A 17,152-nucleotide genomic window follows, 5' to 3' on the forward strand; every position below is an offset into this window, starting at 1 on the left:
TAGTGGCACCAGCTGGCTAGGCAGTGCTGTCCCACATTATCCATGAGTTTGTGTGCGTGTAATACGCCGTAAAAGGTATCGTTATGATCGTACTTGCCTGTACTGGACGCAGATTGATTTCCGCTCCACGCGAAACGAAATCCAGTGAGACTTCAAGCAAACGCCGAAGAATACAGGGCCTAATGTTTACATCAGCTTTATTCTTAGCACGGTCTAATGTTTACGTCAGGTTTTTTTCTCATGGCGAACGTGAAAATGTGGAATTCGTTGTGCAACTGGGAGGTGTAACTATGACTCTCACAGGGTAGCCAATGCCTCGTCACCAGGAAAATCACATCAGCAAATTGAAGGGACCCTTGGCGGGAGTAACGATGACTTAAGATACACAACTAGTGACATATCGCTTCTGGCAGACTGGCAACAGTAACAGAAAATGTGAAACTTGGTGAGCAACTGTTTCGAGTAACTACGACTCTCTGTATCGATAGGCAACGCCGCCCCCGCGCAGTGGCTACCGATCTGCCGCAGTCGCGTACGAGGCTCGTGACGGCGCCCCTGCATCAAAGAGACCGCCGCCGTGTTTCAAGGGGACGGGCTACTGGAGACTGGCGGTACAGAGAGATAGCGCCGAGTGCCGGAGAGAGGGGGGGGGGGGGGGGGGGCAGGGGGGGGCGGCGAGGCAGACTGCGGATAAGGTGACCTCCAGCTCCAGGCCGGGTGTAACGATCGCTGGAACGTCGCCAACAACAGCTGGAACCTCTCCGGAGAACGCGACCAGGCGACGCGGATTTCCAGCAGCTCGCATTAAGCGAACGTCTCGCCCGCAGTGCGTGCTTCCAGACTCCTTCTGTAGCCGCGTCGACGCCTCCACTCCACCCTTACGCCGATGTTTACACTCCGGTGTCTGCCTTCCGGCGTGTGGCGGGGGACACTTTTTATGTCACTATTATCTTACCGAACACCCCCTTTCTTTCAAGACAGGTGAGTGAAAGTATCGACCATTGGAAAGCATACGTGAGAGCTCGAATCACTATCGGAAATACCGCCGCGCGAACCTTACAACACACCCTTCCTGCTCCCCCTCCCCAACTAACGATCTTAAAAAAAAGAAAAAGAGAACACCCAAGTACAAAACAGCTTCAAACGTCTGACTAAAGCTGACAAGGAAATCACCAGATGCGACATAGTCTCGTATACGAACAGTGATCAAATACTGTCAAATGTTTTTTATTCCAGTCTTTGATCATAATGTTGTTTTTGTTGTTGTGGTCTTCAATCCTGAGACTGGTTTGATGCACTTCTCCATGCTACTCTGTCCTGTGCAAGCTTCTTCACTTCCCAGCAACCTACATCCTTCTGAATCTGTTTAGTGTATTCATCTCTTGGTCTCCGTCTGCGATTTTTACCCTCCCCGCTGCCCTCCAATACTAAACTGGTGATCCCTTGATGCCTCAGAATATGTCCTACCAACCGATCCCTTCTTCTGGTCAAATTGTGTCAGAAAAACTTCTCCTCAATTCTGTTCAATACCTCCTCATTAGATACTTGATCTACCCATCTAATCTTCAGCATTCTTCTGTAGCACCACATTCCGAAAGCTTCTATTCTCTTCTTATCTAAACTATTTATCGCCCGTATTTCACTTCCATACATGGCTACACTCCATACAAATACTATCAGAAACGACTTCCTGACACTTAAATCTATACTCGATGTTAACAAATTTCTCTTCTTCAGAAACGCTTTCCTTGCCATTGCCAATCTACATTTTATATCCTCTCTACTTCGACCATCATCAGGATTGTGCTCCCCAAATAGCAAAACTCCTTTAAGTGTCTCATTTCCTAATCTAATTTCCTCAGCATCAGCTAACTTAATTCGACTACATTCCATTATCCTCGTTTTGCTTTTGTTGATGTTCATCTTATACCCTCCTTTCAAGGCACTGTCGATTCCATTCAACTGCTCTTCCAAGTCCTTTGCTGTCTCTCACAGAATTAAAATGTCATCGACGAACCTCAAAGTTTTTATTTCTTCTCCATGGATTTTAATACCTACTCCGAACTTTTCTTTTGTTTCCTTTATTGCTTGCTCAATATACAGTTTCAACAACATTGGGGAGAGGCTACAACCCTGTCTCACTTCCTTCCCAACCACTGCTTCGCTTTCATGCCCCTCGACTCATAACTGCCATCTGGTTTCTGTACAAATTGTAAATAGCCTTTCGCTCCCTGTGTTTTACCCCAGCAACCTTTAGAATTTGAAAGAAAGTATTCCAGTCAACAGTGTCAAATGCTTTCTCTAAGCCTACAAGTGCTAGAAACGTACGTTTGCCTTTCCTTAATCTTTCTTCTAAGATAAGGGGTAAGTTTAGTATTGCCTCATGTGTTCCAACATTTCCACGCAATCCAAACTGATCTTCCCCGAGGTCGACTTCTACCAGTAATTCGCGTTAGTATTTTGCAGCTGTAACTTATTAAACTTATACTTCGGTAATTTTCACATCTGTCAACACCTGCTTTCTTTGGGATTGGAATTATTATATTCTTCTTGAAGTCTGAGGGTATTTCGCCTGTCTCATACATCTTGCTCACCAGATGGTAGAGTTTTGTCATGATATCAATTTTTTTGACGATGACCGGTTTCAGTCCGTAGTGACCATCCTCAGATGTTTTCTACACCAATTAAAGTTATTAAGGGGGCGGTTACCACAGTGAGTATGCGGTAAGCTGGTACTTATGGTAGATGATACAGTTTACAGACACAGCGTTATAGGTGGCACTCTGTCAAGATTTACGATATCGGTATGCATAAATAGGCAGTGACATATTTTAACCAGCAAAATTACTTCTACTCTCGTAGATATTGTTAGGTCAATGTTGCCATACATCTTCAAATGAGATACTTATAATACTTGAATACCTTGAATGCTGATGATAATGGGGACTCTAGTATGATACTTTAGAATTCTGCACCCGCCGGGGGGGGGGGGGGGGAGGAGCGGTTCTAGGCGCTACAGTCTGGAACCGCGCGACTGCTATGGTTGTAGGTTCGAATCCTGCCTCGGGCATGGATGTGTGTGTGGTGTCCTTAGTTTAGTTACGTTTAAGTAGTTCTAAGTTCTAGGGGCCTGATGACCTCAGAAGTTAAGACCCATAGTGCTCAGAGCCATTTGAAGCATTTAGAATTCAGCGTAGTGTACACTACTGGCCATTAAAATTGCTACACCACGAAGATGACGTGCTACAGACGCGAAATTTAACCGACAGGAAGAAGATGCTGTGATATGCAAATGATTAGCTTTTCAGAGCATTCACACAACGTGCTGACATGAGGAAAGTTTCCAACCGATTTCTCATACACGAACAGCAGTTGACCGGCGTTGCCTGGTGAAACGTTGTTGTGATGCCTCGTGTAAGGAGGAGAAATGCGTACCATCAGGTTTCCGACTTTGATAAAGGTCGGATTGTAGCCTACCGCCATTGCGGTTTATCGTATCGCGACGTTGTTGCTCGCGTCGGTCGAGATCCATTGACTGTTAGCAGAATATGGAATCGGTGGGTTCAGGAGGGTAATACGGAACGCCGTGCTGGATCGCAACGGCCTCGTATCACTAGCAGTCGAGATGACAGCCATTTTATCCGCACGGCTGTAACGGATCGTGCAGTCAAGTCTCGATCCCTGAGTCAACAGATGGGGACGCCTGCAAGACAACCACCATCTGCACGAACAGTTCGACGACGTTTGCAGCAGCACGGACTTTCAGCTCGGAGACCGTGGCTGCGGTTACCCTTGACGCTGCATCACAGACAGGAGCGCCTGCGACGGTGTACTCGACGACGAACCTGGGTGCACGAATGGCAAAACGACATTTTTTGGATGAATCCAGGTTCTGCTTACAGCTTCATGATGGTCACATCAGTGTTTCGCGACATGCCGGTGAAAGCACATTGGAAGCGTGTATTCGTCATCGCCATACTGGCGTATCACCCGGCGTGATGGTATGGGGTGCCATTGGTTACAGGTCCCGGTCACCTCTTGTTCGCATTGACGGCACTTTGAACAGTGGACGTTACATTTCAGATGTGTTACGACCCGTGGATCTACCTTTCATTCGATCCCTGCGGAACCCTACATTTCAGCAGGATAATGCACGACCACATGTAGCAGTTCCTCTACGGGCCTTTCTGGATACAGAAAATGTTCGACTGCTGCCCTGGCCAGCACATACTCTGGAGAATGTGCTGGCCAGGGCAATTGAAAGAGTCTGGTCAATGGTGTGCGAGCAACTGGCTCGTCACAATACACCAGTCACTACTCTCGATGAACTGTGGTATCGTGTTGAAGCTCCATAGTCAGCTGTACCTGTACACGTCATCCAAGCTCTGTTTAACTCAATGCCCAGGCGTATCGGAGCCGTTATTACGGCCGGAGGTGGTTGTTCTGGGTACTGATTTCTCAGTATCTATGCACCGAAACTGCGCGAAAATGTAATCACATGTCAGTTATAGTACAATATATTTGTCCAATGAATACCCGTTTATCATCTGCATTTCTTATTGGTGTAGCATTTTTAATGGTCAGTAGTGTCATTTTCGTGCAGTTTGACGGCCTTATGCGAACTGCTGGTACAGCCTGTATGCCCACTTGGTAACGCTCTACTGGTCGACGATGGAGCCAACATCTCGCTGCGTCAGTAACCATCGTCCACATACTGCTTCTTGTGGAGGGTATCCTCCATTGGGCCAAATAGATGAAAGTTAGAAGACGCGAGATCCGACCCGTCGGGTGGACGAGACAGAACAGTCCAATGAAGTTTTGTGAGCTCATCTCCTGTGCGCACACTTGTATGCGCCGTTGGGCTGTCGTGTAGAAGGAGTAGCTCTTTTCCATTTCTGTGGCGACGGACACGCTGAACTTCCCGACGGCAGCGCAGTACACTCCAGAGTTTATCATTGCACCGTGAGGGAGGACATCAAACAGAATAACCCATTCAGAGTTCAAGAAGGACGTCGCCATGACTTTATGGGCTGAGGGTGCGGCTCTGAAGTCTTTGTTCTGAGGAGATGTGGTGAGGCGCCCCTCCGTGGATTGCCGTTTTGTGTCTGGTTCTAAGTGAAGAACCGGTGTTTCATCGGCTGTGATGATGGTCGACAGAAAAAATGTGATTGTCATCCTGGTAAGGCTCAAGCAGTTGCTCACCATTGGCCCTTCGTTGCTCTTTTGGCCTTCTGTTAGCCAGTGAGGAATCCAGCGGCCACACACCTTTGAGTACACCAACTGGTGGCCGAATGTGTCAGCACTACCAACAGGGACGACCAGTTGAGCAGCGGGGTGTCTGATTGTGATTTGTCGATCACCTGGAATGAGAGTGTCCGCACGTTCCAGCGTTGCAGCTGTGCGCACCAGGCCGGCACACTGGAGACCGGACATTGTTGCAATGATGACATTCGGCTCGCCCGACGACTCAACGTGCTTTTGTCCACTACCAGGTCTCCGTAGACATCCTGCAAGCGCCTATGCGATGCTCTGGTTTCCCGCGAAAACGAACTCAACGGCAGCTGTCTGCTCGGAAAACATCTCCGTTATAGACGCCATTTTGAAGGCTACATATCTCGTCACGCCGGAACATTTACCTTTCCCAAAGCCTTACTGATCATCATCCAACACATCCTCAGTTTTCTTTTTATTTAGTCCTTCTTTATTAGCCACCTATCGGAACGCCATGAAACTACAGCGGCTGATGCGGGAATATTCCACAATGTCCCACCACACAATCCACAATTTTCCAACCGAAACTGGTGAAGAAAAAAAGTCTGCGCTCCTCAGTTCTAAAACTTGATGAGTGACAAAGATCATGAGACGAGAGAATCTCAGTACACAGCTCGCTTCAAGTTTCCTATACTGTGGGCGTTTTCTAATACATTATGATTCTTGTCTCGATGCTGTTTCCATCTCTGTACTGGATTTAGCAAATGTCATAAACCATAAACGCTTGTTTTGTGTCAAATATTCCTGTGGAGGCAGTGAGCTAAATCTACATCTACCTCTACATGGATACTCTGCAAATCACATTTAAGTGCCTGGCAGAGGGTTCATCGAATCACTTTCACATTTCTCTACTATTCCAATCTCGTATAGCGCGCGGAAAGAATGAACACCTATATCTTTCCGTGCGAGCTCTGATTTCCCTTATTTTATCGTGGTGATCGTTCTTCCCTATGCAGGTCGGTGTAATACAATAAAATTTCGCATTCGGACGAGAAAGTTGGTGATTGGAATTTCGTGAGAAGACTCCGTCGGAACGAAAAGCGCCTTTCTTTTAATGATTTCCAGCCCAAATCCTGTATCATTTCTGTGACACTCTCTCCCATATTTCACGATAATACATAACGTGCTGCCCTTCTTTGAACTTTTTCGATGTACTCGGTCAGTCCTATCTGGTAAGGATCCCACACCGCGCAGCAGTATTCTAAAAGAGGACGGACAAGCGTAGTGTAGGCAGTCTCCTTAGTAGGTCTGTTACATTTTCTAAGTGTTCTGCCAGTAAAACGCAGCTTTTGGTTTGCCTTGCCCACAACATTTTCTGTGTGTTCTTTCCAATTTAAGTTGTTCGTAATTGTAATACCTAGGTATTTAGTTGAATTTACGGCTTTTAGATTAGACTGATTTATCGTGTAACCGAAATTTAACGAGTTTAGCACTCATGTGGATGACCTCACACTTTTCGTTAATCAGGGTCAACTGCCACTTTTCGCAACATTCAGATATTTTTTTCTAAATCGTTTTGCAGTTTGTTTTGATCTTCTGATGACTTTATTTGTCGATAAACGACAGTGTCATCTGCAAACAGCCGAAGATGGCTGCTCAGATTGTCTCCCAAATCGTTTATATAGATAAGGAAGAGCAAAGGGCCTATAACACTACCTTGGGGAACGCCAGAAATCACTTCTGTTTTACTCGATGACTTTCCGTCAGTTACTACGAACTGTGACCTCTCTGACAGGAAATCGCAAATCCAGTCACATAACTGAGACGATATTCCACAAGCACGCAATTTTACTACTTGCATTGCAACAGCCGGCCGTTGTGGTCGCGAACGGTTCTAGGCACTTCAGTCCGGAACCGCCCGACCACTACGGTCGGAGGTTCGAATCCTGCCTGGGGCATGGATGTGTGTGTGATGTCCTTAGGTTAGTTACGTTTAACTAGTTGTAACTCTAGGGGACTGATGACCTCAGACGTTAAGTCCAATAGTGCTCAGAGCCATTTGAACCACTTTTGCATTGCAACAAATACAGGAATCCAATGGAGAACTGTAATTCTGTGGGTTCTAAAAAGGAGAAAATTTATCTGTACAGTGTTTCAGTTTCTTACCGTTTCACCTGTCGAAATGTAGAAAAGATAATCATCACATTAGCAGTGGTAATTTCTGAGAAATTAGTTTAACTGTATTGGTACATGCGTAATACTACACTCCTGAAAATTGAAATAAGAACACCGTGAATTCATTGTCCCAGGAAGGGGAAACTTTATTGACACATTCCTGGGGTCAGATACATCACATGATCACACTGACAGAACCACAGGCACATAGACACAAGCAACAGAGCATGCACAATGTCGGCACTAGTACAGTGTATATCCACCTTTCGCAGCAATGCAGGCTGCTATTCTCCCATGGAGACGATCGTAGAGATGCTGGATGTAGTCCTGTGGAACGGCTTGCCATGCCATTTCCACCTGGCGCCTCAGTTGGACCAGCGTTCGTGCTGGACGTGCAGACCGCGTGAGACGACGCTTCATCCAGTCCCAAACATGCTCAATGGGGGACAGATCCGGAGATCTTGCTGGCCAGGGTAGTTGACTTACACCTTCTAGAGCACGTTGGGTGGCACGGTATACATGCAGACGTGCATTGTCCTGTTGGAACAGCAAGTTCCCTTGCCGGTCTAGGAATGGTAGAACGATGGGTTCGATGACGGTTTGGATGTACCGTGCACTATTCAGTGTCCCCTCGACGATCACCAGTGGTGTACGGCCAGTGTAGGAGATCGCTCCCCACACCATGATGCCGGGTGTTGGCCCTGTGTGCCTCGGTCGTATGCAGTCCTGATTGTGGCGCTCACCTGCACGGCGCCAAACACGCATACGACCATCATTGGCACCAAGGCAGAAGCGACTCTCATCGCTGAAGACGACACGTCTCCATTCGTCCCTCCATTCACGCCTGTCGCGACACCACTGGAGGCGGGCTGCACGATGTTGGGGCGTGAGCGGAAGACGGCCTAACGGTGTGCGGGACCGTAGCCCAGCTTCTTGGAGACGGTTGCGAATGGTCCTCGCCGATACCCCAGGAGCAACAGTGTCCCTAAATGCTGGGAAGTGGCGGTGCGGTCCCCTACGGCACTGCGTAGGATCCTACGGTCTTGGCGTGCATCCGTGCGTCGCTGCGGTCCGGTCCCAGGTCGACGGGCACGTGCACCTTCCGCCGACCACTGGCGACAACATCGATGTACTGTGGAGACCTCACGCCCCACGTGTTGAGCAATTCGGCGGTACGTCCACCCGGCCTCCCGCATGCCCACTATACGCCCTCGCTCAAAGTCCGTCAACTGCACATACGGTTCACGTCCACGCTGTCGCGGCATGCTACCAGTGTTAAAGACTGCGATGGAGATCCGTATGCCACGGCAAACTGGCTGACACTGACGGCGGCGGTGCCATTCGACGGCCAACACCGCGGTTCCTGGTGTGTCCGCTGTGCCGTGCGTGTGATCATTGCTTGTACAGCCCTCTCGCAGTGTCCGGAGCAAGTATGGTGGGTCTGACACACCGGTGTCAATGTGTTCTTTTTTCCATTTCCAGGAGTGTAATTTAACGCGCTCAACTGCGAAAATCGGAGCTTGGTTTCAGCTACAAATGAGAAAAACAGTGATTATTTGGTTCACTTCGCACAGCGCTTAATGACTGGTTCTCCGGTTCGTGTCTTCCGTCACGTGACTGTTGATAGTTTGAAAACTCAACACGGCGTAGATAGAGGCGTGCGTGCGCAGTCTGTATGTTTCCCTGTGGTCTAAGCGTTCGATTGTGTTCTGTCGGACGCCATTCGAGAACCAAAGCCATCACTGTGTTATCGCGTTACAGGAGTTCATGACGTCAGCGGGCAGATACGGCGGAACGGATCGAAACGCACGTCCAGCTACTGTGGAGAGTTATTACGGGTAGAGAAGGCTACTCGTGTGTGTGTGTGTGTGTGCGTGTGTGTGCGTGCGTGTGTGTGTGTGTGTGTGTGTGTGTGTGCGTGTGTGTGCGTGTGTGAGTGGGCCTTTGTTTGGCCTGCAAACGTCAAAGGTCGCGCGATCAATTCGTGCCCGCTGAGCACGCTACTAAATTCTCACGCAGCCGGTCTCGACTATTTCTTCTTTTTTTAAACTTCACGATTTGTACACACGGATACCGGTAAAGTTGGGCGCGCTCGATAGGTTGCGAGGTTTCCTCTTACTCACAACTCACCCATTGGTATTTTTTGTGATCTCTCAAAGGCCTTTGATTGTGTAAATCATGGAATTATTTTAGATAAGTTAAATCATTATGGTTTGAGTGGGGCAGTGCACAAATGGTTTAATTCATACTTAACTGGAAGAATGCAGAAAGTTGAAATAAGTAGTTCATGTAATGTTAAAACAACAGCTGATTCCTCAAACTGGGGGGCTATCAAGTACGGCGTCCCACAGGCTTCAGTCTTAGGTCCTTTACTGTTCTTGATATACATTAATGACTTACCATCCCACATTGATGAAGATGCAAAGTTAGTTCTTTTTGCTGATGATACAAGTATAGTAATAACATCCAAAAACCAAGAACTAAGTGATGTAATTGTAAATGATGTTTTTCACAAAATTATTAATTGGTTCTCAGCAAACGGACTCTCTTTAAATTTTGATAAAACACAGTATCTACAGTTCCGTACAGTAAATGGCACAACTCCAGTAATAAATATAGACTTTGAACAGAAGTCTGTAGCTATGGTAGAATTTTCAAAATTTTTAGGTGTGTCCATTGATGAGAGGCTAAACTGGAAGCAACACATTGATGATCTGCTGAAACGTCTGAGCTCAGCTACGTATGCTATTAGGGTTATTGCAAATTTTGGTGATAAGAATCTCAGTAATTAGCTTACTATGCCTACTTTCATTCAGTGCTTTCGTATGGCATTATATTCTGGGGTAATTCATCCTTGAGTAGAAAAGTATTCATTGCTCAAAAACGTGTAATTAGAATACTTGCTGGAGCCCACCCACGGTCATCCTGCAGACAGTGGAATCTTAGATTCTGAGCTCAAACATACTGAGGTATCGTGAACAGAATGATCTTCTCAGTGCCAGCCAGTATGGATTTCGAAAACAGTGATCACACGAAACCCATCTCGCACTTTTCTCACATGACTACTGAAAGCTTTGGATCAAAAAATGGTTCAAATGGCTCTGAGCACTGTGGGACTTAACATCTGAGGTCATCAGTCCCCTAGAACTTAGAACTACTTAAACCTAACTAACCTAAGGACGACACACACATCCATGCCCGAGGCAGGATTCGAACCTGCGACCGTAGCGGTTGCGCGGTAACAGACTGTAGCGCCTAGAACCACTCGGCCACCACGGCCGGCGCTTTGGATCAAGACAACCAGGTAGATGGAGTGTTTCTGGATTTCATAAAAGCATGTGACTGAGTACTGCACCTACGCTTATTGTCAAAAGTACCATCATACGGGGTATCAAGTGAAATTTGTGACTGGGTTGAGGACTTTTTGCTTGGGAGGACACAGCATGTTATCTTGGATGGAGAGTCATGGTCAGATGTAGAAGTAACTTCGATTGTGCCCCAGGGAAGTATGATGGGATCCTTGCTGCTCATGTTGTATGAGTATATTGATGACCTTGCAGACAAAATTGAAACGTCCCCTTAGAACATTTATACAAGACTGTGCTTAAACTGACACACAATATTTTTTAGCGCAACGCAATCTGACTTTCAGAAATCCCTACAAAGGAATGGCCCTAACTAACATTAACCTGTACCTTTCACAAATCACTTACCTCACCAAAAGTCTTCGTTACTCGAACTACTGCAATACAGCGAGCGCCACTACTGCCAGCTAAATAAAAGATTCAAACTACGGAAGTCACTAACTACTGATAGGGATAGTTAGCAAATGAAAGATTTTAATAGAGAACAAACAATGTATTTACCTTAATAGTCATAATATATATAGCAGTTCATAATATCCAGTATAACAAATTTCAGAACTACGCCATCTCTCTCCCCACATCCACCACTGCTGGCGGCTCACCTCCAACTGCGCAACGCTACGCGCTGTTCACATCCAGCTGCCGCTGCCCAACGCTACAATGGCAGACAACAATGGAAACTAGCCACAGACTGCACACAGCACAGCCAGTGATTTTCGTACAGAGCGCTACGTAACGTTACCAATAAGAAAACATAAACAGCCTACAGCCTCGTACTTACAATATTAATCAATATTAATAGTAACATGAGGCATTTTGTAGGTGATGCAGTTTTCAATAATGAAATACTATCTGAGAGAAGCTGCATAAATTTCGGTCAGATCTCGTTAAGATTTCAATATGGTCCAGAGATTGGCAATTTTTTCTAAATGCTCAGGAATGTAAAATTTTCCACTTCACAAAACGAAAATATGAAGTGTCCTATGACTACAATATCAATGAGACAATGTTGGAGTTGCTCAACTGATACAGTACAGTGCCTGGGTGTGACACTTTGTAGGAATGTGAAACGGAATGATAACATTGGTTCAGTCGTTGGTAAAGCAGGTGGTAGACTTCGATTTATTGGTAGAATACTGGGGAAGTGCAATCAGCCTACAAAAGAAATTGCTTACAAATTACTCGTGCGACTGGTTCTAGAGTATTGCTCAACTGTATGGGACTCATACAAGATAGGAATAACAGGGATAGCGTAAGTTTGTTTAAATTCGATTAAGCAGTGTGGAGGCTTAGAGACCGATGACCTCAGCAGTTTGGTCCCGTAAGACCTTCCCACAAATTTCCAATTACTAACAAGGGATACTGAATGTATACAGAGAAGGGCAGCACGAATGGTGACAGTTTTATTCAATCAGTTGGATGGTATCACAGGGATACTCAAGGAACTGAAATGACAGACTCTTGAAAACGGACATATACTATCCCGAGAAAGTCTGTTAAAAGAGTTTCAAGAACCGGCTATAATGATTACCTTATGGATATGCTACAACCCCCTACATATCGCTCACATAGGGATTACGAGGATTAGATTAGAATAATTACTGCACGCACAGAGGCATTGAGACAATCACTCTTTCCACGCTCCATACGTGAATGGAACAGGGAGAAACCCTAATGGGGTGTAACCCTCTGTCATGCAGTTCACATGGTTTGCAGAGTACGTATGTAGAAGTAGATTATACCAAAGCTTTAAAATATCCCCAGAGAAAAAATCCATGTGTTGAAATAGGGGGCTTGAGAGGCTATGGCATTGTCGAGCCACAACCGATATACTTGAAGCCCAAACGCCGTTTAGGTGTCTGGAATGATGATGAAATCGAACTAGGGAGTTTAACACTTTGTAATTATGCCACACTTGTGGTATTTCAAAATTGACCAATATGGACACAACGGAATTACGAAGGATAAGTTTTGCATATTTCGTTTCACTCATATCGCAATATCATTCCAGCTATGTCTTCTGCTGAACAGAACTGAACGAAAAGTTATGTCACAGACCACTTATCTGGAACCAATGAATAATACGGTTGAACATCTCATTTACTGCTCGTTCTGCTCTTGCAGATCTGTTGGGCTTGATTATAATGCGTGTATCATAGCAAAACAGAATAATTTCTACTTTATCAGTGTAAGATGGAAGATTATTTATTTATATATATATATATATATATATATATATATATATATATATATATATATATATAGCAAAAACAGGAGTGGGTCCAGAATCGAGCCCTATGGAACGCCAATATTATTTTGTCCCTATTCAGAAGAAGAATAGTTATCACGATAGTTACATGAGCTGTCTAATATGATCCGTTGCTTCCAATCAGTCTGATATGAAACGCCCCAGATACTGATTACACCTCGAAAGCTGTCATCGAATTTGTCCTTAAATGCCAATTTTTTCCCATATTTTTTTAAGAACAGACTCATCTTGCTCAAAGAGGAAACTGACAGCGGTACAGTTTAGTCTATTTGAAAAGATGCTTTCTAAAAGTGTTGCATTAAACGTATGGCTGAGTACAGTAGTTATGCTATGTGATCAAAAGTATCCAACACTTGGCTGAAAATGAGTTATAAGTTCGTGGCACCCTCCATTGGTAAAGCTGGAATTCGATATGGTGCCGGAGCACTCTTAGCCTTGATGACAGCTTCCACGCTCGCCGGCATACGTTCAACCAGATGCTGGAAGGTTTCTTGGGGAACGGCGGCCCATTCTTCACGGAGTGCTGCACTGAGGAGAGGTATCGATGTCGGTCGGTGAGGCACCCACTGTTCATCATTTGTGTTCGTTTCCCGGAGTATTTCTCTCAGTTGTACAATTTTTATGCTCCAGTTTACATCGAGCTATGTTAGTCGGCAGTGACACATTTTGCGGAAGTTACTGTAATCCTTAAGTTTTGCGCGCGACTGTAGTTTGTAACAAAACAGTAAATTCCCGAATGTGATTGCCTTGTCAAAACGTTGTCTGCGGTACTAATTACGCTCTATAACCATGTTCTAGGAACAGGCTGTTTTCCTGTGTAGAAAATATGGTTCCTATGTTTGTGATTCTGATTTATTATAACATTCAAACATTTACAATCAATATTTTCGCAAAATATCTCTTACTTTTATGTAATTGAAGTTTAAAAGTCATTAAAAATGGTTCAAATGGCTCTGAGCACTGTGGGACTCAACTGCTGAGGTCATTAGTCCCCTAGAACTTAGAACTAGTTAAACCTAACTAACCTAAGGACATCACAAACATCCATGCCCGAGGCAGGATTCGAACCTGCGACTGCAGCGGTCTCGCGGTTCCAGACTGCAGCGCCAGAACCGCGCGGCCACTTCGGCCGGCAAAAGTCATTAAACATCATGATTTGGTCACGTGATCGAAAACGCTCTGTTACTGGCTGGAGCTCTGGTGACGTCACAGACTAGGAGTAAGACAAAGCTATTTGCGTGTTATAGGAGTGTTCGCCGAAGTTACGAGGCTTTTACGTGGTGTTTCTGCAAACAGTTTAGCTATTTATGGATGGAAAATGCAACTGCAATGTTTAAGTGACAATAGAAAAGAATTTTGTGAACGCTGGTAGTGGGAATCTTCCGAATATTGTTGTGTTTATGCTCTACCAACTTAGAACGGCGATATGTGCTGCGATGGACATTCTTTTCCCTTCTCACTGCAACGTCATTATACTCGCCCAAAGCTAAAGAACTGTAGATCTTTTGAATATGGGTCCGTATATTGTAACTAGATTGTCGACCGTCAGTCATGAGCTACGACCAAGAGCACTATACAATTATTTTTGGCAAAACGTAGCGGCGATTTCCTGTTTAGAAGAAACTCAGCAAAGTTACAATTCGAAGCACGCGATCGGTGACGCAATGGGTAGCACATCTGGCTGCGTATATACGTAGGTCACATGTTCAGATGTGGGAAGTGTCATATACTTTCAAAGTTTTACACGACGTACGAAAATAGCGTTAGCAAGAACTAATTGTATCAGTTGTGTCAATTTTGGGATGTAATATATATATAGCTTCAGATTAGTCTTACTCTGAGAAATGGACAACAGAGGATAAATGCATTTACCGGGTGATCAAAAAGTCAGTATAAATTTGAAAACTTAATAAAACACGGAATAATGTAGATAGAGAGGTAAAAATTGACACACGTGCTTGGAATGACATGTGGTTTTATTAGAACCAAAAAAAAGCAAATATTGCCAGACGCGTGAAAGATCTCTTGCGCGCGTCGTTTGGCTCAACACAAAAGTTTTGTCTCAAGTACAGATAGTGTTGAGGATCAGTGGACAAAGTTCAAAACCGTCGTACATCATGCGTTAGATGAGTATGTGCCAAGCAAGATCGTAAGAGATGGAAAAGAGGCACCGTGGTACAACAACCGAGTTAGAAAACTGATGCGGAAGCAAAGGGAACTTCACAGCAAACATAAACACAGCCAAAGCCTTGCAGACAAACAAAAATTACGCGAAGCAAAATGTAGTGTGAGGAGGGCTATGCGAGAGGCGTTTAATGAATTCGAAAGTAAAGTTCTATGTACTGACTAGGCAGAAAATCCTAAGAAATTTTGGTCTTATGTCAAAGCGGTAGGTGGATCAAAACAAAATGTCCACACACTCTGTGACCAAAATGGTACTGAAACAGAGGATGACAGACTAAAGGCCGAAATACTAAATGTCTTTTTCCAAAGTTGTTTCACAGAGGAAGATTGCACTGTAGTTCCTTCTCTAGATTGTCGCACAGATGACAAAATGGTAGATATCGAAATAGACGACAGAGGGATAGAGAAACAATTAAAATCGCTCAAAAGAGGAAAGGCCTCACGACCTGATGGGATACCAGTTCAATTTTACACAGAGTACGCGAAGGAACTTGCCCCCCTTCTTGCAGCGGTGTACCGTAGGTCTCTAGAAGAGCGTAGCGTTCCAAAGGATTGGAAAAGGGCACAGGTCATCCCCGTTTTCAAGAAGGGACGTCGAACAGAACTATAGCCCTATATCTCTAACGTCGATCAGTTGTAGAATTTTGTAACACATATTGTGTTCGAGTATAATGACTTTTCTGGAGACTAGAAATCTACTCTGTAGGAATCAGCATGGGTTTCGAAAAAGACGGTCATGTGAAACCCAGCTCGCGCTATTCGTCCACAAGACTCAGAGGGCCATAGACACGGGTTCACAGGAAGATGCCGTGTTTCTTGACTTCCGCAAGGCGTTCGATACAGTTCCCCACAGTCGTTTAATGAACAAAGTAAGGCATATGGAATGTCAGACCTATTGTGTGATTGGATTGAGGAGTTCCTAGATAACAGGACGCAGCATGTTATTCTCAATGGAGAGAAGTCTTCCGAAGTAAGAGTGATTTCAGGTGTGCCGCAGGGGAGTGTCATAGGACCGTTGCTATTCACAATATACATAAATGACCTGGTGGATGACATCGGAAGTTCACTGAGGCTTTTTGCAGATGATGCTGTGGTGTATCGAGAGGTTGTAACAATGGAAAATTGTACTGAAATGCAGGAGGATCTGCAGCGAATTGTCGCATGGTGCAGGGAATGGCAATTAAATCTCAATGTAGACAAGTGTCATGTGCTGCGAATACACAGAAAGATAGATCCTTTATCATTTAGCTACAAAATAGCAGGTCAGCAACTGGAAGCAGTTAATACGATAAATTATCTGGGAGTACGCATTAGGAGTGATTTAAAATGGAATGATCATATTATGTTGATCGTCGGAAAAGCAGATGCCAGACTGAGATTCATTGGAAGAATCCTAAGGAAATTCAATCCGAAAACAAAGGAAGTAGGTTACAGTACGCTTGTTCTCCCACTGCTTGAATACTGCTCAGCAGTGTGGGATCCATACCAGATAGGGTTGATAGAAGATATAGAGAAGATCCAACGGAGAGCAGCGCGCTTCGTTACAGGATCATTTAGTAATCGCGAAAGCGTTACGGAGATGATAGATAAACTCCAGTGGAAGACTCTGCAGGAGAGACGCTCAGTAGCTCGGTACGGGCTTTTGTCAAAGTTTCGAGAACATACCTTCACCGAAGAGTCAAGCAGTATATTGCTCCCTCCTACGTATATCTCGCGAAGAGACCATGAGGATAAAATCAGAGAGATTAGAGCCCACACAGAGGCATACCGACAATCCTTCTTTCCACGAACAATACGAGACTGGAATAGAAGGGAGAACCGATAGAGGTACTCAAGGTACCCTCCGCCACACACCGTCAGGTGGCTTGCGGAGTATGGATGTAGATGTAGATGTAGATCGTGTAACTCAGCCGCCACTTTCGCCACGCTTGGCCTCCCAGGTCCCCAG

At 45.1% G+C, this 17,152-nt stretch overlaps 1 protein-coding gene across 1 annotated transcript in view; it reads left to right on the forward strand.

The window, feature by feature from the left end:
• Positions 1-17,152, forward strand: part of LOC126159971 (voltage-gated potassium channel subunit beta-2-like) — a 683,413-nt gene that overhangs the window by 581,012 nt on the left and 85,249 nt on the right. Inside the window, exon 2 of the mRNA XM_049916778.1 lies at positions 489-611. Coding sequence (XP_049772735.1) covers positions 489-611 — 123 coding nt within the window. The remainder of the gene's footprint in view (positions 1-488; positions 612-17,152) is intronic.

The sequence above is a fragment of the Schistocerca cancellata genome, unplaced genomic scaffold, assembly GCF_023864275.1.
Source record: "Schistocerca cancellata isolate TAMUIC-IGC-003103 unplaced genomic scaffold, iqSchCanc2.1 HiC_scaffold_1150, whole genome shotgun sequence".
Lineage (NCBI taxonomy): Eukaryota > Metazoa > Arthropoda > Insecta > Orthoptera > Acrididae > Schistocerca > Schistocerca cancellata.